Source organism: Salvelinus fontinalis, chromosome 35, assembly GCF_029448725.1.
Source record: "Salvelinus fontinalis isolate EN_2023a chromosome 35, ASM2944872v1, whole genome shotgun sequence".
Classification (NCBI taxonomy): Eukaryota; Metazoa; Chordata; class Actinopteri; order Salmoniformes; family Salmonidae; genus Salvelinus; species Salvelinus fontinalis.
Genome location: NC_074699.1, coordinates 29721753 through 29747805, shown reverse-complemented (window position 1 = coordinate 29747805; position 26053 = coordinate 29721753). Strand labels below are relative to the sequence as shown.

The 26053-nt window shown below is 41.3% G+C and overlaps 2 protein-coding genes across 2 annotated transcripts; one reads left to right on the top strand and one right to left on the bottom strand.

The window, feature by feature from the left end:
- Positions 1-5342: 5342 nt before the first annotated feature.
- On the top strand, positions 5343-17553 carry LOC129834712 (toll-interacting protein). Its single transcript, XM_055899947.1, has 6 exons — positions 5343-5550; positions 12500-12649; positions 12778-12960; positions 13141-13293; positions 13385-13472; positions 15423-17553. Exons 1-6 carry the CDS (start codon positions 5518-5520, stop codon positions 15641-15643), a joined length of 828 nt encoding a protein of 275 aa, XP_055755922.1. The 5' UTR covers positions 5343-5517; the 3' UTR covers positions 15644-17553.
- Positions 17554-19149: 1596 nt separating this feature from the next.
- LOC129834711 (intestinal mucin-like protein) lies at positions 19150-26053 on the bottom strand (the record flags this gene model as incomplete). Its single annotated transcript, XM_055899946.1, is given in 19 exon segments — positions 19150-19562; positions 19765-19888; positions 20085-20124; positions 20905-21033; positions 21121-21219; positions 21352-21474; positions 21688-21728; positions 21880-21984; positions 22148-22316; positions 22644-22675; positions 22881-23002; positions 23104-23173; positions 23302-23474; positions 23712-23895; positions 24053-24236; positions 24439-24686; positions 24815-24986; positions 25118-25323; positions 25443-26053. Coding segments are annotated over 19 exon segments (3043 nt in total), but the record flags the coding sequence as incomplete, so codon positions are not given.

The window sequence follows — 26053 nt, the reverse complement described above, 5'->3', positions numbered from 1 at the left end:
AGGTACCATTTCTGTTCCTTGTGAAAATTGTATTATTTTCAGTTTTTCGTTTCTGTTCCCTGAACCGTTTCCAACCCGTTGACAACTCAACCAAATGTAAATCAAAACTAAACTTTGAATTTACGTCTGTACACAGTGGGTAAAGGCTTTATAATTCATTAAGATCATGTTAACGGACTGATATTATCTAATAGAACAAAGATCTCCTAAGCCTGTGTTAAGGGGCAGGTGGAAGAGAGGCTTGCTTCAGTAAGGGGTCAGGGAGAAAAGAGGGGGCGTGTAGTAGCTTGTCAGAAGTGGTTTTCTGCATGACATGAGTATGGCTCCAATACTTGCCTGAATCTATGTTTTGCTCAAACTGAGTAAAAGCAACGGCCCCTGACCATTTTATGTCACTATATGCTCAGTGCACTTTTCATGTATTTTTATTTTTGCCATTCAGAACTTGAAAGAGGAATAAAGGTCAGAAAGGTGGGAAACAAAAACTTTACACCCTCTTTAACTGTGGACGTTTTTCCTTGAATATTGCACAAATCTGTTATAAATATGATCACAACTTTACACTGCTATCCAAATGTGTCAGACTTTGAAAACAATTAGGCCTTGGCAGTTTGAACTGACTCAAATCTATTTGTTTTTGCATATCTGGTTTAAATCTGTTACTTTTCCTGCAGTCTGAACAGTGGCATGCATGTATTCATAGATGCCAAGGGAAGCCAGGCTTTGCCCAAAAAATGACCAAGAAAAACCCCCCGTCTCTCTGTGTTCCATACTTTTCCTTCAATTCGCAAGAGGCTGAATGTATCTCACCTGAGAAAGCATCCGAGCGTGGGAAACAGTGCCCCTCTGTCTCTGTATGTGTAACCCATCTTTCTGATGCTGTCTGGTCAAAAAGAGTATGATATTGTTGCCGCCATAGCAGTGAATGCAAAGGAAGCCAGTTTGGAATCACTTCACATCAAGCCAAACATCATTTGACAGAAACAATTATTAATTGTTTCATCTTGCTGTGTTGTTGTCCTCCGGTGGCTAGCTAGCTAGCTAAAATTGGCTCTTTTGCTAAATTAGCGAAGGAATGAGATAGGGATTTGGACTTGTGGTTTTACTTCATTCTACGTACTGGATTTTGATCCAACCATAAATTCATATATTGTGCCTCTGGCCTGAGAGGTTGAAAGTTCAATATGCACACTGAACAAAAATATAAATGCAACATGCAACAATTTAAAAGATTTTACAGTTCATACGGAAAATGTAATTAATTAATTAGGCCCTAATCTATGGATTTCACATGACTGGGAGTACAGATATGCATCTGTTAGTCGCAGATACGTTAAAAAAAAGGTAGGGGCGTGGATCAAAAAAACAGTCAGTATCTGGTGTGACCACCATTTGGTCATGCAGCGCAACACATCTCCTTCGCTTAGAGTTGATCAGGCTGTTTGTTAATTGTGGCCTGTAGAATGTTGTCCCACTCCTCTTTGATGGCTGTGCAAAGTTGCTGGATATTGTCGGGAACTGGAACATGCTGTTGTACACGTGGATCCAGAGCATCCTAAACATGCTCAATGGGTGACATGTCTGGTGGGTATCCAGGCTATGGAAGAACAGGGACATTTTCAGCTTCCTGGAATTGTGTAGAGATCCTTGCGACATGCATTATCATGCTGAAACATGAAGTGATGGCAGGGATGAATGGCCTCAGGATCTCGTCACGGTATCTCTGTGCATTCAAATAGCCATTGATAAAATGCAATTGTGTTCGATGTCCGTAACTTATGCCTGCCCATACCATAACCCCACCTCCACCTTGGGGAACTCTGTTCACAATGTTGACATCAACAAACTGCTCGCCCACACAACGTCATCTGCCCGGTACAGTTGAAACCGAGATTCATCTGTGAAGAGCACACTTCTCCAGCGTGCCAGTGGCCATCGAAGGTGAGCATTTTCCCACTGAAGTCGGTTACGACTACGAACTGCAGTCAGGTCAAGACCCTGGTGAGGACGACGAGCACGCAGATGAGCTTCCCTGAGACGGTTTCTGACAGTTTGTGCAGAAATTCTTCGTTTGTGCAATCCCACGGCTGGTCTCAGACAATCCCACAAGTGAAGAAGCCAGATGTGGAGGTCCTGGGCTGGCGTGATTACACGTGTTCTGCGGTTATGAGGCTGATTGGACGTACTGCAAAATTCTCTAAAACAACATTATGGCTTATGGTAGAGAAATTAATATTTACAATTATCTGGAAACAGTTCTGGTGGACATTCCTGCAGTCAGCATGCCAATGACATGCTCCCTAAAAACTTGAGACACCTATGGCATTGTGTTGTGTGACAAAACTACACATTTTAGAGTGGCCTTTTATTGTCCCTAGCACAAGGTGCACCTGTGTAATGATCATGCTGTTTAATCAGATTATTGCTATGCCACACCTGTCAGGTGGATGGATAATCTTGGCTAAGGAGAAATGCTCACTAACAGGGATGTAAACACATTTGTGCACAAAATTTGAGAGAAATAAGCTTTTTGTGCGTATGAAAAATATCAGAGAACTTTCAGCTCATGAAACATGGGACCAACACTTTACATGTTGCGTTTAAATTTTTGTTCAGTGTAGCTAGATATAGTAGGTTAATGTTAGTTAACTAGCTGGCTAATCGTTGCCCATGAAAGGAAGTTAGGCTAGCGAGCCAGCATTTTAGCCAGGTAGCCTAGGACAACAAAAACTAAAAGCATTTAATGTATGACAGAGTCATAGACTATTTCGGCAACATGAAACAGAGGAAGATCACATTGGTATTTCTCTACAGGTAGGGTGAGTCAACATGATTGTTCTACTTACGCACACACACACACACACAAACAGCCACATTTTATTTAGCTTAAGTTGATTGGACTAATTTGGTTTTGGAATCTTTTAGTTGTCACTGTATTAGACTAAGCATACTATAGGTGATTTCATGATATTGAAATGTTGAAGTTGAAATAGTGCTGGAATAGCGGAGGCAGCTCAAGTTTTCTTTGTGACTTGCAGTTACTCTCCAGTGTTCTAAATCAATAGTTGTTTAGTAGTCTGAAAATGTTGAAAACATTAACTGGATTGACAATGCTGACTTGTCTAGTTAAATAAAGGTTAAATAAAATAAATAAAAATAAAAGGCAATGTAACTGTTTGTTACATCCAATATGCTTTGTGGACTCTATCTGACAGTTGCTCTCCGGTTTTGTGATATAACAGAAGTGTGGTTGAATTTATTCTGCCATTGGGTGCGTTCATAAATTCGCTCTGGCTATCTACTCTGATTTCAGAGCACTCTCTCTGAGTGTGCAAGAGCGCAGAATAACTGATGAATTTACCAACGCTCAACACCAGTTGAATATGGCCAGTGTCAGCAAACGTTGACAAAAAAGCGTAATTAAATTGTTGCCAGCAGCACAGTTGCAGTCACCAATGCTCTAGATAACATGAAAACAGCCTAACCAGCTCTACTAGGGGGAGTAAAATGGTCAGAGTGAGGTGTACTCTCATTTGTGTCTGGAAGAAGCTAGCAAGCTAGCCAACATTACCCAGTTAGCTTGACTGCTATTGTGAAGTCAGAAAATGGTCTGAATTTAGGAAAGGACAATCTGTCAACACTCTGAATTTACGAACAGCTCACTCTGAGCGCACTTAATGTTTCAGCTGTAGGCCTATATATCATGGTGGCAAGGCATATGAACTAACAGGTTATAGAACAAACAACACAGTTATAACAACACATAGGTTGTAATATGGCTTCCCCAGTGAATTTACCCATGCACCGCTACTGAGTCTGAACTGCCAAAAAGCACATGGAATCAGATATCAAACCACATGAAGGTGGTTTGAAGCCAGATACAAATCTGTCCATGTACCTTGTGTCTGAACGGTTAAATCTTATTGATTTTCCCTAACTGGTTTTTAGACTGTTATTTGGCATATCTGGTTGCTTGATAGCTGTTTGTAGACAGTTTACCAAGAACATGTGGTAGCTAACTAGCTTGTTAATTGTTTACAAACAAATTAGTGAATGTGCTAGAAAGCTAAACGGCTAGCTAGCTAGTTGACTACGGTGGCCAAAAATTGCTTGTTTTGAATGTTGGATCATCTTATCCTTTGAGGCTTTAAAAGTGTTCTTACCCTGTGATTTTGACCATTCAAAGCAACTGGGAAATGTACATGGCATGCATTGTTGTCACCTTAGCTTGCTACATAACTTCTGAGTGATAGGAAGAAGAGCACCACCACCAATCAGCCTACACCACTGCCAGTGCGCACACCAATCGTTACTATGATAACTAGCTTGGCCACGTTGTGAGGATCTGTGTTTATTGCACTATAACCCAATACTATATCACATGTGATTGAATATTAGCAACTGTTGGCCTGGGTGCCTGTGTGTGTGCTGGAAGTAACATTTTGCCCCAGATAGTGTGCTGAGAAGCTGTGGTTAACCTTGAGCGGGAACAGTATGCTTTCTATGCAGGTGCAAATAGCTCAACAATGTTACAGAACTGTCTGACCTCAGTCTCTAGGGTGTGGGAGCGTAATCCACACAGCAACAGCGCCGGACATCTGGGGACCAGCCTGGGCGCCAACGCCAATGATAGGCCAGTAAGTCTAAACCACACTGAGTCTCTACTCTGACAGGCCGTCTCGGAAGCAGGAACTACTACTGTCAGAGTATTAAAGAAGATACCGTTAGGGTGTTGGCCAGTTCTCTGTTCTACCCTGCGAGGTGTTACAGTGAACCCGTATATACGAAAATTGCATTTACCATTTATCGCTTGTGTCAAATAAAAATACTTAAAGTATATTCGGTGACTCCGAATCACATTTTTTCCTGATACCAGATTTGATTGACGCAACCCTTTACAACGTCAACTAATGACTGCTGTCTGAAATCCGATTTGGTCACTTGTAACTTGCTGTTTGGACAGTCAGTATTCCTAAATGGATTTGAAAATCTAAACTGATTGGAGCATTAAGCCCTGTAGTGTGAATACGAGTTTAGTCATAACTCGCGTCAATCTAATTGGAGGAACATAATGGCTTTGATGGATGAACTCGGGACCATGAGTGCATAGCCTATGCCTTCCTGTCCTCATCTGCTTTTCCTCTATGCACATGTTGGTAAAGAAATAAGACAGGTTAAAGCAAATTCTGTCTGTCCTGTTTTTTGTGAAAATTAAGGAGAAAAGCTATTGACTATTATGGACGATTGAGAGGCACTATGTTTCTCTCGCCCAAATCAGACTGAAATTGCGACTTCACGCTTACCGATGTCCTGCAACGCACCCATCAGAAGCGGAACGAAGTCAAGTCAGCTGATTATCAAACCTGCCCGGATAGGATTCTTTGCGTGACACGATTGGATAACTGGCGAGATTGAGTTGTTTACTTTTTTGCGAGTAATATTTCCCCTCTTCTTTCTAACTGTATACGGTTGCAGAAGGCTTTCGTTATTTGTAAAACTGACACACTTCAAAACGGAATGAGTACTGCCATTAGCACCCAACGAGGACAGGTAAATATAACGACTAACGTTAGATAACAAGCTATAGTAGCTAGCTAATGTTAAACTAGCTAACGACACGGATAAAGACCATTTTAGCTAACGTTAGCTTCAATAATCACTCGTTTTCATTTTAACCCAAATTGGCCAGATTAGCTGTAGCTAGCTGCAACGTTTTAATGTAAACAACACCGTAACGTTAGTTAATTTAACAAACGTTAGTTAATTTATCAAACGTTAGCTAGCTACAGTAGTTTACTAACTTCCGGCAAGCTTGCTGGGTCGTCTTTATGACAGCCAACTAATTTAGAAGGCTAAAGTTTGGCAAGTCTCTCTGAATATAGCCATATAGCTAGCTTGCACTCCTTAGCTAGAGCTTGCCAGGAGCAATAACCACAAAGGTATAGTTTGCATTCGGCTAACTAGCTATGAAAATGAGCTACTTACTGGTTAAATCTAAAGTCAACTAGCCAGTTATCTAGCTAACTACTTCTTCGATGGGGTTTAACGGCGATTGGTATCCAATGTTAATGGTCCATTACCGCCTCCAGCTGGGCGGGGTATTGAATAAGAAACTAACAAGAAAACATTCCTGGAAAGGGGGAAAACAACATACAAAATAAAACACGTCAACTAAAAATAAAAAACATTTCTCCAATCACAGTCCACTCAAAAATACATCCCTGTGATGGGGCTACATTCACTGACAGGATTTTTTGCACTGCTGTGAAATCATGAAGACACAAACGTTCAGCAGCATTCACAATGATTACAATTTTATTAGACATCTTCTCCGCTTGTGCAGTTTATGACCATTGCAATAAATAATACAAAGTCCACCTTTTTAACATGTAGCATTTCACTATCCCTCGGTTGATGAGAAACCTTCACTGGTCTCGTGGTGGCTCTACCATTGCTTCTTCCCCACCACTTGTTCCTTCCAATTTTCTCACCACCTCCAGATAGGAGACACGCTGAACACTCTTTACTCTTTTCACCTCATTCTCCTTCACCCTAACAGGGCACTCCAAGAATTCAGGCGCATGTTCGCCTCTACAGTTGCAGCATGTCCCTTCATCTGGCATATGATATTCTTCCCTTCTGCACACATTAACACAAGACCAAATCTTTTACATTTATGACACTGAAGGGGCTTGTGCACAAAAGCTCTTACAGGGTATCTAGGGAAAGACTCTTTATCAAAGAAGAGTAGCGTTGATGAAGTGAACTTCTTTTCTCCGTCCACCATACAGGTCAATCGATGTGCACCAACCACTCAATCAAAGTCTTCAGTTATATCCTCTGCTCTTATTTCTTGCGCCACCCCAGAAATAACCCGCTTGATCGGCGTCCTGCTATGGAAATCCATGCAGGAAACATTCCACTCCGATATCTTTTTGACTCTTAACACACGCTTCTAACACACGCTTCTTCTTCTCCGCAGACACAAACAAATCTAAATAAGACCACTTCTTGTGACTCACCGACTCCATACTTTCTTCCAACACATTCCAGATTTTCCTGGAGATGTTAAATGGATTTCCCAAGGAGCAATGATCCAAAACCCTGATTCAGACCAAAAATGAGTCTAGTGGTTTCCTATTTTCCAACATAGCTTTACTTCTCTTGTTTCCCTTTTTCTTCGCCACTGTAACCCACTCATTCTCACTTTCTGTACTATTAGCTAAACTTGACTCACTAACAGTTTCAAACAAAACCTTTAGGTTCTGCCATCTTCCGTCTAGCTAACTACTGTATTCACAGGAGTTGATTTTGTCCACCCTCCCCAGACACGATCAGGACACGCAGATTGAAATATCAAAACAAACTCTGAACCAACTATATTAATTTGGGGATAGGTTGAAAAGCATTAAACATTTATGGCAATTTAGCTAGCTAACTTGCTGTTGCTAGCTATTTTGACCTGGGATATAAACATTGGGTTGTTATTTTACCTGAAGTGCACAAGGTCCTCTAATCCACAGATAAAAGGGTACAAGTTTTTCTAGTAATCTCTCCTCCTTCAGGCTGCTGCTTCTTCTGACTTCATATGGCGGTTGGCAACCAACTTTAAGGTGCATTGCCACTACCAACTTAAGTGTGGACCTCAGTTCATCTTTCAATCACCCATGTGGGTATATGCTCCTAAAATCCAATTAAGAGATGGCACGTGGTATATGCTCCTAAAAACCAATGAGGAGATGGGAGAGCCCGGACTTGCAGCACGTTATACGTCACAAATAGAACCAAGTTCTATTTTGCGTCTGGCTACGCAGACGCTCGCAAGCAGTGTGTGTGCAATGATTGAATACCATGTATTTGGACATTTTAGTTTACAAAGCACGCGACGCGAGTGGAGTGGTCAGCATGTGAGGCAAATGGCTGTAGCTAGCGTCTATATGACCAGATTTAAACTTGCTTGAGTTTATCAGGACACAGCTAAACCAGTGTCGTCTGTTAGCCATTTGAGCTGAAGCCTAGGCAGGAGGTATTAAGCAACATTTTACTGAACCACCTCTATAGGGCAGTGGTGGAGAGGCAGAGACAAGCAAGATCTGATGATGTTGGATTGGTTTCCCAGACTGATTAAACCCTGACCAAATCACCTGACACTTTTTGTCCAATAACTAAAAATAGGGTGGTCATATTGTTATGACATTTTAAAATAAAATGTAATGTTTGAAAATTAAAATGCCATATTATGCAAATGTGGCACTTAATACGCAAATGAGTCAGTAGAAAAACACAATTACAGTAAATAAATCCCAATTTAATGTAGGGATTGTCATATTATTAACAAATCTTAATGTTTCATTCAAAACAGTTTGTAACAATTTATGAAATTAGAACAACTTTTTGTACAATTTAGAAAAATGTGATACTTAATATGCTAATTGACTGTAAACATAAAATACAACACGTTAAGACCATTCATTTAAACTAAGATGGTCATTGTTAACATATATTGATGTTTTATGCAGAACTGTGAGTTTACACTAAGGAGTAATACCCTGACTACACCGCTCGCGTCATGTGCGTTGCAAAATAAATGTAGAAATACATATTATTCAATTATTGCACCCACACTGCTCGCGTCCGCCAACGAGCGTCTGCGTTGCCAAGGGCTAAAATAGAAGTTCTTTGTATTTGTGACGCAGATCGTGCTGCAGGTCGGTGGCGGTAACACACCTAATTTATGAAAGTTGCCAATCGCAATATAAAGTTCAGAGAAAAAAAAGGCCCGGAAGGAGGAGAGATGACTAGAAACGATTCAGTTGACCGTTTTATGTGTGGATTAATTGTCGGAGTAGAGGACCTTGTGCATTTCAGGTAAAATAACAACTCAATGTTTATATCCCAGGACAAATTAGCTAGCAACAGCAAGCTAGCTAAATGGGACAAATTAGCTAGCAAGTGCTAGCTATATTGCCATAAATGTTTAATGCTTTTTGACCTGTCCTCAAATTAATGTAATTGGTTCAGAGTTTGTTTTGATATTTTAACCTGCGCATCGTGATCACGTTTGGTTTGGGGGTACAAAATAAATGTATGCATGATTGTGCACGATGGCGCAGCTGGTTTGGGTTCCGTGTAAGGTGGAGCCCATGCATGTGTACACACACACACACCAGGGGTGTCAAGAGTACATATAATTGGGATTAATTACATAATCATGAACAACAAGCAGGCTTACTATTTAGTATCTACCAATTAGCAACTGTTAGGCGGTTTATATCACCGTTATGTTGGATTTAGTTGTCCAACTGAAGAGGCCTAGAGTGCCAAATATTAGGCCCAACCCTGTGCCACCTGCATACACACTGCATATCCCACACACACAGCATCCCCACACACTCAAACAGCACCCCCACCAACACACACATTTCTCATAATCCTCACACAGCACCCACCAACACATACACACCACATCACACACAGCCTAACACAGACACACACTTCTCACTAAGTCTGAACTGTTACACAGAAGTCTACTGGTCTAAAAACATAGCTTACTTCTAAGGTAGGCCTACGCCTGAGTTGGGTTACATTGTAATGTTATTTTTTTGTTTTGATAACTTTCTCTGGTGAAGGGAGGATAAACTGCACCATTTCCAACAAATAATTAGCCTAGACTCAGAAGACAGTGAGCTGCCTGCTAGCCAGCTGCACAGAAAGATAGATGGGACACATTTTCAATTCACTTAGCTATGTTGTTATCGATTGTAGGCCTGTCGCCACTGAATTCTTGTAGTTTTTCTTGAAAGAATAAAACCATTAATCACGAAAATCGCTAGTAGCATAATGCTGCACAGCGCTGCCTCTCGCCATAGTTGCCTCAGGGAACAGTGTCAAGGACTCCCATACATCTAGCAAGCTAGCACTCATCATGGAAATGGGGGTGGGGGAACAAGAATTTGGAGTGTAAAGGGTTGCGTCAATTCAAATCTGGTATCAGGATAAAATGTGATTCAGAGTCACCGAATATACTTTAAGTATTTTTATTAAACTCAAGCGATAAATGGTAAATGCAATTTTCGTATATACGTGTTCACTGTATCACCACTCAGGGTAAAGCAGAGAACTGACTCGAAATGATACAATCAACCTTTGTTATACTGTGAAAGTGATAGTTCCAACTCTTCCAGTTGGCCTATCACAGTATAGGCTTAGCGTGGTTTAGACTCACTAGCCTGTCGGTGGCGCTCCAGATGTCCGGCGCTGTTGCTGTGTAGATTATGCTCCCACACCCTAGAGACTGAGGTCAGACAGTTCTGTAACACTGTTGAGCAATTTGCACCTGCATAGAAAGCATACTGTTCTCGCTCAAGGTTAACCACAGCTTCTCAGCACACTATCTGGGGCAAAATGTTACTTCCAGCACACACAGGCACACATGCACAAAGCAGATACAGCATACAATATTCAATCACAAATGATGTGGTGGCGGGCTATAGTGCATAAAATGCATATCCTCACAGGAGCAATCCCTGACAACCCATACATTAAATTGTAGCTACGATACAATGTTGACAGTTTAGTGACTTTGTCGCTATATTTAGCAAGTTTTCAGACCCATCCAGTGACTTATTGGTCAAATGTTCTAGCGACAAATTCAGCTACTTTTCAGGCTGCCTTTTGGAGAGTTTTCACACTGTTTTCTTTTAACCTTTTATCTGGGCAAGTCAGTTAAGAACAAATTGTTATTTTCAATGACGGCCTAGGAACAGTGGGTTAACTCCCTTGTTCAGAGGCAGAACGATAGATTTTTACCTTGTCAGCTAGAGGATTCGATTTCGGTTGCAAATCCAACACTAACCACTATGCTACCTGCCGCCCGTGTTTCTATAGTTTTGATAGTATTTAGCGACTTTTCCCAGTCAATTCTGCCGAAAACAAGAGTGGGAGAAGCTGTCTGCAACAGAAGTCACATCAGAGGCACAAGGGGAGGGGGTTTGCACCGGGAGAGGGTGCGAAAATGCTTCGGCAGGGACCGCAGCTGTGCCGCAAGGCAAAACGTCAACTAGCGACAAATCAAGGAGCCGATAGTTGGCCTCACTGAAATAATTGGCAACACTGGCTATGACGCTCTACTTTGTAACCTGTTATGTTTTTTTCGTGTATCTGAGGAAAACATGTAATGATAGCCCCGAAAGAATATTGTTTTACCTGTAATGAAACAGCAGGGAGCAGGTCTCGAACCCTCAACCTTCTAGCCCAAGGTCCGGCGCCCTATCGACTGTTCCGCAAAAGCGTGCTCGTGCGGCAGAGTCAATTTCCGCGCTTATAAACCCAGGGTCGTTACATACCTTATTTCAGTCCAAAGATGTCCAATACTCTTGAAAAACCCTCAGGACTTTCCAATACTTCTTAGTGTAATAAATACCATTTTAAATAACACAAGCATATTGCTATTACATTGTTATAACTAACTTCTTTCTAAAACAGGGTTTCTCACAAGCAGAAACTGAGACCCACACACACCCAGAGACAGATGGCTGACACAGAACATTCATAAACACTGATAAGGCAGGAAAGGCCTTGAGCAAGAGTGCTTGGGTCTGCATTTCATGAAATAATGAGACACACACATAACCAAGGACTGAGGGCTGACATAAACCTTTCATAAACACAGATTAAATAGGAACATCTGCGCACACACCTAATCTCCTGTTTTAGCTGAACATTTGGTAACAAAGAACTTTTGATGCAAGACTCAGAAGGATGACGCACAGCTCATCCGGACCAATCTGAGAAGACAACAACCTGATCAGGACCAACCAGAAAACCAGATCTACCAGACTCTACCTACTTTCTGTGCTGTATAAAATGACTATGTATTTCTGTTATCTGGGCTCTGTCTGCAGGTTCCTTACGAGCTGAATGAACGAGTCCAAGCATGCTTGTATCAGATATCTTTACCTCTGAATAAAACTGCTTTTTATTATACGAATATCCACCCTGCCCAGAGTCTCTACTTCGTCTCAGTTCTCCAGTAAACTTGTTTCATCAACATTAGCAATACAATGTCACACCGATCTTACTCTGGTAGGTTGAGGAATACTTACGCCAAGAGCAAATATGAACACGCTGATTTTGCGGGTTTCACAAAAAGGTCTGTCCCACAGAATTCTTAGCATGGCACATGCTTTAAATTTGGGCTCATGTCGCGTAAATATCATAACATACAGTATTGGGATTTTTAGACATTGTTAACAACTGCCACATTAATGTTTTCAAATGATTAATGTATTTTGACAACCACATTATTGACATTTAGTGAAAGTAGATTTGTTTACTCCTGTTGTGTAATTCTCACATAGCGTCCATTGTTTGCCGCGTCACTTAACACCCTATCAATGGTGTGTCCGTGAAATCGCTGCATATTGTGACCCTTTTCTTCCTCTAGTGTGGTTTACCTGTCCTCGCTCTCTCAATTCCTCCGCTCGTTTTGTCTTTTTAGGTATACGTTGGGGAGTTACCTCAAGACTTCCTGCGTATTACTCCCACCCAGCAGCAGCAACAAGTTCAGTTGGATGCCCAAGCAGCGCAGCAGTTGCAGTATGGGGGATCCATGGGCACTATAGGACGGCTTAGCATCACTGTAGTGCAGGTAAGATGTTTTTAACTGTGCATCTGCTTGGTCTTTCCCTAGAGACAAGACTTATTGTGGAACACAAGGTTATTAATGCAGTGGGAATGTTTTCCTGTGAATCACTGTTATGTCCCTCTTCTCTCCAGGCCAAGCTAGCTAAAAACTATGGTATGACACGCATGGACCCTTACTGCAGGGTCCGACTAGGGTATGCTGTTTATGAAACACCCACAGCCCATAATGGTGCCAAGAATCCACGCTGGAACAAAGTTATCCAGTGCACTGTCCCACCTGGTGTAGACTCCTTCTACCTGGAGATCTTTGATGAGGTGAGAAAGAAGGAAATAGGGGGGGCGGTGGGTGAGGAAGATCATAACTTATTGGCTCGACAACTAGGCCAGTCTGGAGTTATTGATAGCAATCTACTTTGAGTGTTTTTTCTTGATGATCATCCTTGATTTTAGGGACAAGTTATTGATTTTAGGTGTTTGTGCTGGTCACTTTTCCAGAGGGCATTCTCCATGGATGACAGAATTGCATGGACACACGTCACCATCCCGGAAGGCCTGAGAGAGGGTAGTGTGGTTGATGAGTGGTACAGCCTCAGTGGCAGACAAGGCGACGACAAGGAGGGCATGATCAACCTGGTCATGTCTTATGCTGTGAGTGCATAAAACATACATGCTCACATTGTCATTGTAGGACAGTTTGAAAGTGATTGATTGATATTCCTCTTGGCTCTCATGCTTTCAGAACATGCCAGCAGGTATGCATATGTCTCCACCCGTTGTCCTCATGCCCACAGTCTATCAGCAGGGGGTAGGATACGTACCCATTGCAGGTGAGTAGAACCATAATGTGATGTAGTGTTAGGTTGAATTTTTGATACAATAATCCAAACGGACTCCAAGAACTCTCAAGCTAGATTAATTCACCACACTGGATGTTGCAGCTGCAAAAGCACACATACCGGTCATAACACGACTACATGCTACTGCAATCCACTAGATAATTACACTCCTCATACACAAAAAGCCTAAATCTAACACTACTTTTGATCTCGAAGTATATATATAAACTGTACATTCATATTTAGAGTATATAAAACAGTAAAGAAACAAGACAGTGTTATAGAACAGTAATTATGATCTATCAGCTCTAACTCCATCAGCCCTATTCCACCTTTATGGAATCATTCTTGCCCTCAGAGACAGGCCCCCTTTCCCTCTTCCCAAATACAATGCACATAGATCTTTCCGTCTAACCCATAACATAATAATTACTACTGCTAGGCTAATTATACAATTATAAACAGATTAAAATGGGCTCAAGTCAGTCTTCAACAGTTGGCAATCTTAGACAGAGATACTGCAGCCATCTAAGGCCCGATTCTACACTGCTCAAAAAAATAAAGGGAACACTTAAACAACACAATGTAACTCCAAGTCAATCACACTTCTGTGAAATCAAACTGTCCACTTAGGAAGAAACACTGATTGACAATAAATTTCACATGCTGTTGTGCAAATGGAATAGACAAAAGGTGGAATGCAATTAGCAAGACACCCCCAATAAAGGAGTGGTTCTGCAGGTGTTGACCACAGACCACTTCTCAGTTCCTATGCTTCCTGGCTGATGTTTTGGTCACTTTTGAATGCTGGCGGTGATTTCACTCTAGTGGTAGCATGAGACTGAGTCTACAACCCACACAAGTGGCTCAGGTAGTGCAGCTCATCCAGGATGGCACATCAATGCGAGCTGTGGCAAGAAGGTTTGCTGTGTCTGTCAGCGTAGTGTCCAGAGCATGGAGGCGCTACCAGGAGACAGGCCAGTACATCAGGAGACGCGGAGGAGGCCGTAGGAGGGCAACAACCCAGCAGCAGGACTGCTACCTCCGCCTTTGTGCAAGGAGGAGCACTGCCAGAGTCCTGCAAAATGACCTCCAGCAGGCCACAAATGTGCTTGTGTCAGCATATGGTCTCACAAGGGGTCTGATGATCTCATCTCGGTACCTAATGGCAGTCAGGCTACCTCTGGCAAGCACATGGAGGGCTGTGCGGCCCCACAAAGAAATGCCACCCCACACCATGACTGACCCACCGCCAAACCGGTCATGCTGGAGGATGTTGCAGGCAGCAGAACGTTCTCCACGGCGTCTCCAGACTCTGTCACATGTGCTCAGTGTGAACCTGCTTTCATCTGTGAAGAGCACAGGTCGCCAGTGGCGAATTTGCCAATCTTGGTGTTCTCTGGCAAATGCCAAACGTCCTGCACGGTGTTGCGCTGTAAGCCCAACCCCCACCTGTGGACGTCGGGCCCTCATACCACCCTCATGGAGTCTGTTTCTGACCGTTTGAGCAGACACATGCACATTTGTGGCCTGCTGGAGGTCATTTTGCAGGGCTCTGGCAGTGCTCCTCCTTGCACAAAGGCTTGACTTTGTGCATCCAACTTGATTGACTTGGAGTTACATTGTGTTGTTTAAGTGTTCCCTTTATGTTTTTGAGCAGTGTATTTTCATTGCTTGTCTACTTTCCAAATGGAAGTGGGCATAGCGTGCCTTATGTAAGTGAAACTAAAGAACGAAATAGACCACTCCTCTGACTGACCACAGAACATTGTCATTTTCTGTTCATTTTCCTGACATCGGGCACCCAGCAGGTGATCTACTTACTGTGCACAGCTGATGTTTATTAGTGTGTGTTGCCCTTAAGAACTGTTGACCTGTTTTAAATTATACATTCATAGGAGATTGTTGCTTACCCATTTCTCTCTGGTTTGCTCTTCTCAGGAGTGCCCACTGTATACAACCAGGGAATGGTGCCCATGGGTATGCCTGCAGCACCCACAGTCGCCCCACAAGAAGCTCCCTGTAGTGAGGAGGATATCAAGGCACTGCAGGACATGTTCCCCAATCTGGACAGGGAAGTGATCCGCACTGTAATTGAGGCCCAGCAAGGTAACAAGGATGCCGCCATCAACTCTCTGCTCCAGATGACAGAAGAGCTGTAACAGTGGAGCCACAAATAAGTCCACTGTGGCGGCCAGAACATTGCCCATTCACAGCAACAGCACCCTGCACAGTTTGTAAATATGCACTCAGGCCTGCGAGCTCTCAACTGTCACTCACATTAAATAAAATCCAGCTGTTTTTTTTAACCATAAGCAGATGTCCATATCTGAGGTATCACACATTTATACATCTGTATACATTACCATCTGTATTATGAATCAATATATAGCTTTGTTCCCAGTCCACATCTGGGATTGGGTGAAATTGGTTTACCTATTGATAAGTGTGGTGATGGCTGGTTGGCTTCTCAATTTTACATTCCACTTCACTCAGAAGGGGTTATGTACAATTGATGTTGATGCAGTGCTACTTACTCTATGTGGGATAATGGAAGGAATTGATCCTGCAGAAGCTTTAGATCTTTGAAAGCAGTTGTTGTGAGACATTGTTGAGAGCTCCCTAACCTGTCTTCTCTGTATATGTGTATTGACCAGTACTGTCCTGAGCCTATCTGTATTTGATTGAGATTGATATATATCAATCTGTATAAATATAGTTATATATATTCAACATATGATAAATTATGAAGACAAGAGATTTAGGTATGCAGCGGTTCAGAGCAGAATGAGGACTTATCACAATATAACAAACAGTGATGACTTAGGACATGTGAAAATTCCCCCAATATTCACACAGCCAATGCCTATCAACCTCTCAAATATTGAGATTAATTTGCCACCATTCCACTCTACTCTGGATAATGCCATATGATTTTGTACTTCTCCAACCAAAAATGCCTCTCCGAATGTTTCAATATCACTGGTCAGTGGTTTAGTAACAGTGGGTAACTATGGGGGAAGAATATATCATGGTATCCAATATCAAATAATGACATGGTAATATAAAATTATTGAATGCAGTGAAGAAATAAACATATTATTGATATCATCCTTTCCCTTCATCCTTTCTGAATTCACAGGCCTTATTGCAAACCATTTTAGGCGTTGAAAATCCCTGCTGGGTTAATAAAAAAATTATGGGCACAGCCCAATACTATGATATTCAGAAAATTGGTAAATGTTGGTATGACTATCTTACAGATAAAATGGAATGTCCTACCACTACCATATATAGGCCCACACATAAAGAGGAGACTTGTAAAGATCCATTGACATGAGGTATAGAATTTTGCCGTCCCCCCCAAAGGTCTGATTTTAACATGGGGTTTTCATTTGATATTTGTATAAGCTTAATCTTCAAAGATGTGCATATATTTTTCCAAGGAAAGATCCTCTGTTTTGGTGTGATTCATTAAAGAAAATATATAGTACATTTCCTTTATGCTTAGGCCATCTCCATGAGTGACATACAGTATGTAAAAATACTTATTGTTTAAATTTAAAAGACCCAATTCTGGGCACTTATGTTTGATTTAGTGTTCTATCCCCTCTTGATTTAACAAATTCCTCTACCTTTCATTTTAAATGTTAGGTTTTCTTCTCTGTTTTCCCACATGTCCCATTCTCATAGACATATTTTGAACATGATTGTGTCATGTTTAGCCAGACATCTGTATAATCCCTAACTTCCAACGTTTGGCCATTCTACTTGTTTGTTGGTGGTAGTCCATAAGTAAATGTACCTTCCTAAGCTAAAGAGAGCATAACATTTCTTTCACATTTACAGTCCTTTTAGATCAATGTGCACAAGGATGTTCGAAGGCACTTTAGCGGAAGTTAGGAAGGTTGTTCTGATTCTGTTGCAATGGAATGGCAAGGCTACATGCTACAACAGTTTATCTGGTTTGAATGTACAACACTTTTTTGGCGTCAAATTATGTTTGCAATTTGACATTTGCTCTTGTTTCTTTTACTCATGACACGTTAAGGAAATAAATGTTTTATCTGTATGTGTTTGGTCTTGTAGTGTAGATCTCATCCTGGTTTGTTTGCTATGCCATTTTTGGACTTGATGATTGAAATATACCATAGACTTTTGAAGAATATCACTTAAAAATTACTCATGAGCTTAGTTCAACTGTCGTAACCCATCATAACCCAAAATATAAGCTTGTTTTACATCTTTGTAAACTATGAAATTGTAAACAAACACTGTATAGACTCAAAACATGATTAAGGCCAACATTCAATCCGGATTATGGAAGATCTGTGTTACAGAGCAATTGACATATCAAAGTCATTTTCGATTGAGCCGACATGTGCTGCGTTTACCGTTAATGTGGTCTCTGCGATCACTGGAACATTAACTTTAAAATGTGCATATAGTGGACAAAACGTGATTGGATTGAATCTGGCCCTTAAACTATCATTTTGAACTCATGGATGGTACATCAATAGACAGAGACTGTCTGAACTGCAGATTGCCCCTTTAAACCCCACCATGTTTTCAATGACACAAGAACATCACTACCCTATTCTAGCTACATATTTTATTATACCTTTACTATCTTGTGACTTACTGCTTGGCAAGTTTTGTTGCGTCAATATATTTTCAAAAATCACTAGTAGCTAGCTATAAGTAACTGACAAAATAATCTAAAAACTTGAGTAAATGAGCGTTCTGGTGGCTCTGTTATGGTGTGTGGTGCATTTTCCTGCCATGGTTTATGACCACTATTCCCATAGATCAGTGCTATTCACATTATTTCAGCGCAAACCCCCAATTTTTTCAGCCAGATTTTACATCAACAAATAACCTTTAATTCAATGCATTTTCATCTCTTATCAAAATGAAAAGAAACCAATAAATACATTTACTCAAAATGTTATCTTTCTAATGATCTTTCTCGAAAACGTTTGTATATTGTCCCATACAACAATTGGTACCCTATGTTTTTGTTGTTTGACATTTTGGTGACCCCACTGCAGTTCTGTCGCAACCCTGACTTTGAATACCACTGCCCTAGAGGGCAAGATAAACACCAGTACTGTACATACACAACCATTCTGAGTGGTCACCTTCAATTTATGGTGAATAATTTCTATCCTGATGGGAGTGGATGACAATTACCCCATCCACAGGGCACGAGTGATCCCTGAATGGTTTGATGAGCATAAAAACTATTTAAACCATATGGCTCTTTCAGTCACCAGATCTCAACCCAATTGAACACTTATGGGAGATTCTGAAGCAGCGCCTGAGACAGCATTTTCCACCACCATCAACAAAACACCACATTATGGAATTTCTCTTGGAAGAATGGTGGCGCATCCCTCCAGTAGAGTTTCAGACACCTGTAGAATCTATGCCAAGGTGCATTGAAGCTCTACTGGCAGCTCCTGTTGGCCCAATGCCCTATTAGGACACTTTATGTTGTTACTGTTATTTTGCCAGTTACCTGTACATACTTCTAAGTAGAATAATGTTACTGTTATAGTGGTCACTTAATAGCTTGAAGGATTGTGAGAATTGCTAAAAGAGCAAAGGAGCATGCAGAAGCACATGATGTTGCTGTTATTTATTAATCACTACAAATGAGAAAAGAGATTATCTACTACATTTATCATAGAAAATACATTCATTCTACAATGAAGGTATAAGAACATAATAGTAAGTGTTGCCGATTGTAGAAATACACTGACAAGACAGATTGAATTAAAAAGTAACAAGAAAACAAATTTGGACTAAAACATTCAATGTCATGAGGATAATTACTATATCAGTGTGCATGTTGTCTTCCTAGACGTTTAGAGCCTCCTGCGCTTTCTCGTCGTCCCCGGGGCGGCGGTCGTGCCTGCATCACAGTCTGTGACATGACATCCGCACGACTCAACGTGGATGTAGGAGTGCTTGACCTTTGACCCATCAGGGCACATCAGCTCCACCTCTTTCTGGCTAGTGGTCGCCTCTTGGCAGCAGGAGCAGTAGTGCATCATGGTGTTCGCCTCTGCTGAGTACCTGCACATTCACATAAACACAAGACAAGTTGAAAAGAGGGCTTGAATTCCCGGGGTTGTCTTGACAAGATGAGCACAGGAACAATAAATAAGTCAAATAGGCTTCTAGTTCATAAAGGCCACACTAGATAGTGAATAGGTGATCACTGACTGGGGCCTGCATGACATTGACTAGTGCTGCATTCAGCATCTGTAGTACTTACATGGAAGAGGTTCCACAGTTTCCTGAGCAGGAATTGATCTCCACAGGCTCTGCGGTCGCACAGCCACTGATGACAATGCTAGTGGTGGTGTACTTCATCTCACAGACATTCCTGCGTTCTGTGCCTGCTCAGGGAAGATGCATCAAGAGTTAGGCTATTTGGTATGACACAGATGAAGCAGAAACAGCCAACATATACATTTTTGGCCAGTATGTAGGCACACAATGTTTCCTGTTGGTCTTGTTTAGATGACATAGCATGCTATTATTAACCAGTAGATAGGTGGTTATTAGGAACGCTTGGCTGGACGTATTACTTACAGGTCTTGCAACATCCATTTGCATCTGTCTTTTCTGTTCCCTGGGGTGAAAAATAGCAGTGATGATTCATAAGTGGCAGATTGTATACATTATGTGAGCTCCCTTCCATTCTAAATGTTACTGAAACATCTATCGCTATGACCCAAGAGCGCTACAAATTATAGTAACATTCTGTTAACAGAATTTATAACGGTTGAAGAAAAATGATTAAATAATTCTACCCGGAAACTTAACCATTAGGGATTAGAGGTTATGTAGCATAGACAAGGAGTAATTAAAGCTGATTAACATAAGTCCAAATAGGTTGGACTGGGGAAAAGAGGAATGTATGTGGGTGCCGAAAGAAAGCAAAGAGACTCCTTAACCTATGTTTGAACCGACCCGGCTATAACTCTGGGGAGATAAGATGGGACAGGGAGAACCCCTCCAGGTTTCCCTTATCTTGGGGGGAATGGAACTGTCAGTTGGGTAGTGATCAAATGTGGCGAGAATGGTAGAAAACTAGATAGGATAGCTCTCCTCCTGTTAGTGTGTATGTATGTGCGTAGGTTAAGAGAATGTTATAAGAGTAACATCTTTGGATATGCACAGCATAGTTCTCGCGAATAAAATGGGATTTGACTAATTGTGAGATGGGAATTCTGTCTGTTTCATTTAAACCAGAACTTTACAACCTCTGGGTTGCAGACCTAAAAAGATAATTGCAATTTATGAACATTGATTACTAAATTCCACAACACATTCTGAATGAGAATGGGAAACAGTGTAACTGCAGTGTTGATTGTCCCCATGAAGGAGGTGAGATAGGACAGAAACTCACTGGAACACAGATCTCTGGGCTGAATGCAGGGCACACAGTCTTCACCTCCACTGGTATATATTGGTCATCAGTTTTGTCACACGTGTACATCACACATTTGTCACCAGGTGGTGACCATGTTTCGTTCACCTGTCGCACAAGGAGAAGATGATGAATTATGGAGTTTCAGATCATGCAGACAGATTATGCATCCTCATAAACACTTGTGGTACTCACCTGAATAGTTTGTTTGGTCTTATCTGGCATATTAACCACACAGCTTGTCTGGACACAGTTCCCACAACACTGGCCAGGTATGGCCTGATACTGGAAGCCCTAAGAAGAGGATGGAGAGTACATTAGTAAATCATTGGTAACCTACTTCATAAGCCTCCAGAGTAGGTTACTGCAAGTTTTTTATAAATATCTAAGTCCATTTATCATGTTTGTTAAGAGAGACATAACTACCTGTGAACATGTAGTGTCGCATGAGATATTTGTGCACACAATGTTGTTGAGCTTGGTGCTAGGATCCATGGTCGAGCTGCAGATACAATTGTCACATGTTCCTTTAGGAACTTCAGCACCAGGCTGGAGTGAAAGAGAGAGACACAAGTTATAATCCACTATAACAGACTGTTTGAATAGAGGAGGGTCAGAGTGCAAAGGGAGCAGTTCTATAGTATAATGTATCTAATTATGAAGGCAGCAAACACAATACAGCTTATCTCAAGCTATGTGTGTGGGTATCTTTCAGAAGCTTGTTGAATTTAATTAAATTGATTTGAAATGATTTATTCTTACCTGGTACTCAATGTTATTGTAGACACATACACCCTTAGGAACTGAACAGACACACATTGAGAAGGAATCAGTCAGTGATACCAGTGATTCATGTCATAGTTAACACAAACGTAATTCCAACCAGTGATACCTGGGAATTACAAAGTCAATGAACTAACTAAACCGCTGATGAAGTAAACCAAGGGGACTTACCACAGGTATACTCTGGACAGCAGCTTGAGTTGGACGTGCTTATAATTGTCTCCCACCCTGGCTGGCAGTCCATCATGACTTTGGGGCAAAGCAGTGCATCGCACTCTGTTACAGAGGTAACCAATGAGAAGTGATTAAAAGACAAGCCGATAGAGGGTCAAATAACCCCTATGACCCTACAGAACACTTCAGATAATCTTGGTCTAGTACTGTATGAATAAGAGTTGGCTTTCTAATGATTTACTGAAGGGTCTGTTCCATCACTCACCACATGTATATTTCTGGCAGCAGCCTTCTGTCTTGTTCACCAGTCTGTAACCAGTCTCATTGCAGATGGGTATGGCTGGTGTGGGGCAAGTGATAGGCTGGCACTGGACAATCATGGAGTCCATGTCACAGGTGCACTGCTGGCAACCACTTTCCCATGTATCACCAGGCTTAATGGAAAAACAGGGTAATGTCAGGTCAATACATAAAAAGAAAAGAGTAACAAAAATGTTGTTGTTCTGCAGTGAACTGGATTTAACCGTGGCAGTTAATATGAACCATCATTAGGTGAGAAGAAATTGGTTGGAAGTGGTTATTCAGAGATTAAAAGTTTTCTGGTCTGTTCTTTGGAAGGAATAAAGAGGACAAGACCTCTTGTCAATGAAAAGTATCCATCCTAAGTATGTGAGTTGCCCTGATTCACGTGAAATGCATCTCATGATATGGCTATGTGAGAATGAATATCTGGAGAATATTTAGATGGAGGAAATTCTTACCATTTGGGGGTTGCCATCAGGTCCGGTGCAGCCTGAAAATAAATACAGGGTGTGTTTAAAATGTTTGTCTCACATAGTTGGGGTCAAGTTCTTCACACCTGCACATTTTGTTAACTGTTCCATTACAAATAAAGCCAGTAAACCGTGATTCATGCTGAATTCAAGGTTTAAAAGTACAGAAAGGTCTAATTCTTATAGTGATAGCTACCTGCAAAATGACCCATAACCCATTCTTACCACAGGAGACCACACAAGTATCAGAGTAGGTGCTGAACAAGACGGTTTTAGATGGACAGAAGCAACCCTCCTTCGTCTTATTGGTCATTTGGGTTTGGTTGTTCAAATACTTCTCATTATATCTGCGTACAAAATAGGTTTGGGATTATGCAGGAGATCATTTATTTGAAAGAAGGCTCATATGAAGGAAATTCATATGACATCCAATCAGACTAAAGCTTACCTGGTATTACATGTTGGTTCAACTGCTGGACCACATGGCATGTACACCTTAGTGGCTGGGCATGTATGCTCTGCAGGACAGAAGCAGGTCACAGTTATGCTAAACACCAGCAGACATTTTTTTTAAGTAGTTGCGTATTACAAAAGTCGCTGCCTTTGAATTTGTGGCATGACTACTATGCTTGGATTCATTGCTCACCACATTCTCCATCGGTGGACTTCCTCCATTCAATGCAGATCCCTTTCTTTGCACATTCAGATGCATACGCCTCCAGACTAGAGCAGCTAGAATTAGCATTGTAGCAGACATCTGATCTACAGGCCTGAACGAAGGCATCAGGAGAAACCGCTTTATGGCATTCCTCAAAGACCCTTCGACAGAAAACAACATAGTAATTTAGAGAGATGCATGGAGTGCAACCTTTAACCAGAAATGCCAATGGAACAGTACCTGTATTATGATAAAAACAGGTTTCAAATACAAGCAAATTAACATGACAGAAAATGTACATTACAATTGATAAAACACATTAGGAAGTGAATTATCATTTAGGCATTCCTATTGTGTGCTTGTTCCCTTTTTCAAACTTAGTTTGATATGTTCCTTACTTGCTGTTCATGATTTCACAAATAGCTGTCTTGCAGGGGGTAGGGGATGTGCTTGTGGGTGGTGCTGTTGGAGGAGTTGGACAGTCCTGGTTTGGAATTAGCCACTGGCTAGCTGTGACTGAGCAGCTCTCAATCTGACCATTAGGTGACTGGCAGTCATTCTTCTGGGAATTATCACAGGTACCTTGAAAAAATGGATATTAAGTAGGGTATAACCTAGTTAGAAAGGCCAGGTCATAGTTTTTTGTTGTATGCAATTTCTATAGGGTGGTCTCGATAGGAGCATCTACTGAAAGTTTGAAACTGTGAAATGTATATTCACCCACTTTAATAATACTCACCACACTGGCCCTCTGTGCTGCTTTGGAAGAGGGAGTAAGGAAGGTTGATGCTAAATGATGACCCCTTGTAAGACACCTGAACCTTAAGATCAGGGATCTCCAGTACGACCTCCACACCAGTACTTGTTAGAGCAATGTCACCCATTCTGTAAGCTGGGTAGATTCGTTTACTGTTGACATATACCTGCGTTTGTGCAGAAATGAATAACCATTTAGATGGTTGAGTCATGTGTTATCTTGAAAGTAGTAACATGACAATGTTAACCCCGTTATTGGTTTTAATTTAAAGTTATGGGATTTTAATAATGCATGATAACGCAGCAGCATAAAAACACAGGAGCATAAAAATATACAAGCAATGAGAATGATCTTTTTTAAATACTTACCACGTTTTCTGTTGTTTCACCAGATCTCTGCTGGGTTAGAATCACTTCATAGGAATTGTAGTGAATGATAAGGGACTGAGGACAGAATCCACTGTCAGCGTTTCCACAGTAGTGGTTATCAACAATAATGGTAAGGTTGTATTTGAAGTTGATTTCTTTCACTAAGGTGTAGGAGCAGTTCTCCTTGAAATTGTAATATAGTCCATCAAATGTCATGTAGTGAGATCCACCCCATCCACTGCATACACCTGCAACATGATAAAATATGAGTTGATAATAATCTAAGCTATCGACAGAGGACAATGAAAACGAATGAGCAACAATGTCTTATTTTCATTCAGATTGTTGGGTTGTTAAATTGTATGTTGTCACTTACATTCACATTCATATGTAAAGCAGCATCCAGTTGAATCATAGACCTTGACAGGTGGACGGCCATTCACACACTGTAGTGGCTCCACTGGCTTGCATTTTACTGGTAGATGGACAACAATGCTGTCCTGGCAAATTGCTGTGGTACAGCTATTCAGCTGCCAAGATTCTCCATTCTGCCATTGATTTGATAAGGGAAAGCAATTACTCAAACATGCACACACAGGGTTGAACATACAAGCATTACACCACAAAGACAAATATACCCATTCACCCATTTTATTATTAAAAACCTTATTAAAATGACCTTTCTTGGTGGCTGAACGCTAGTGCAGTCTGGGGAGGATTGAGATGTTGGTGGTGTGGTCGTGGTCTCTTCTGACGTTGTGGTTGATACAGTGGGTGGTGTAGAGGAAGGACATGGATTTGATTCCACTTCAACTTGACACGTTGCTTTGCAGTAAGCGGTGAAGCACCAGCCTGAACCATCAGTCACATTATACACTAGGTTCCCTGATTGTTAAGAAAGGCAAGTGTTAAAACATTTCATCTTGCAAAGTTCTTTAAATGATTAGTGAAATGTAATTTATTTTGATTGTCTGAATTTACATTATACATTTATAACATGTTACCTGGTAGATATTGTGTCCCATTAACATTGCAAATGCACTGGCTGGTGGTGACTGCTTGTGATGTTGGTGTAATAATCACTTGTGGCGATGTTGAAGGAGTTCTTGTTGTTTCTAATGGGCCTGTGATGACAACTGGCTCTGTTGTTTCTGTACTTGAAGGCTGTGATGTTGAAGTTTGAATTATAGCAGCTGTAGAATATGTAATTGGGCCTGTGGTGACTTCTTTAGGTGGCTTTGTGGAAGTAGATAGAAAAGTCTCTGATGTGGTTTCTTCAGCTGTTGTAGTTCCACCTGTTGTAGGTGTAGTTGTAGTTGTTGTTAAAGTAGTTGGATTGGATGTTATGACAACTGGCCCTGATGTTTCTTCACCTGTTGCTGTGGGCTGTGATGTTGAAGTAGAGGTTTCAACAATTACAGTGGTGGAAGTGGTTGTTGGACCGGAGGTGACTTCTTTAGGTGGCTTTGTGGATGTAGATGGAATTGTCTCAGATGTGGTTTCTTCAATTCCTGTAGTTCCACCTGTGGTAAGTGTCGTTGTTGTGGGTGCAATTGTAGTTGTTGTTAAAGTAGTGGGATTGGATGTAATGACTATTGGCCCTGATGTTTCTTCA

Bases quoted from the DNA above. Each gene is read 5' to 3' on its own strand.
- LOC129834712 (XM_055899947.1), top strand. From the start codon at position 5,518: ATGAGTACTGCCATTAGCACCCAACGAGGACAG. The intron at 12,961-13,140 runs GTGAGAAAGAAG...TCACTTTTCCAG, and splicing joins ACCTGGAGATCTTTGATGAG to AGGGCATTCTCCATGGATGA. The intron at 13,294-13,384 runs GTGAGTGCATAA...TCATGCTTTCAG, and splicing joins ACCTGGTCATGTCTTATGCT to AACATGCCAGCAGGTATGCA.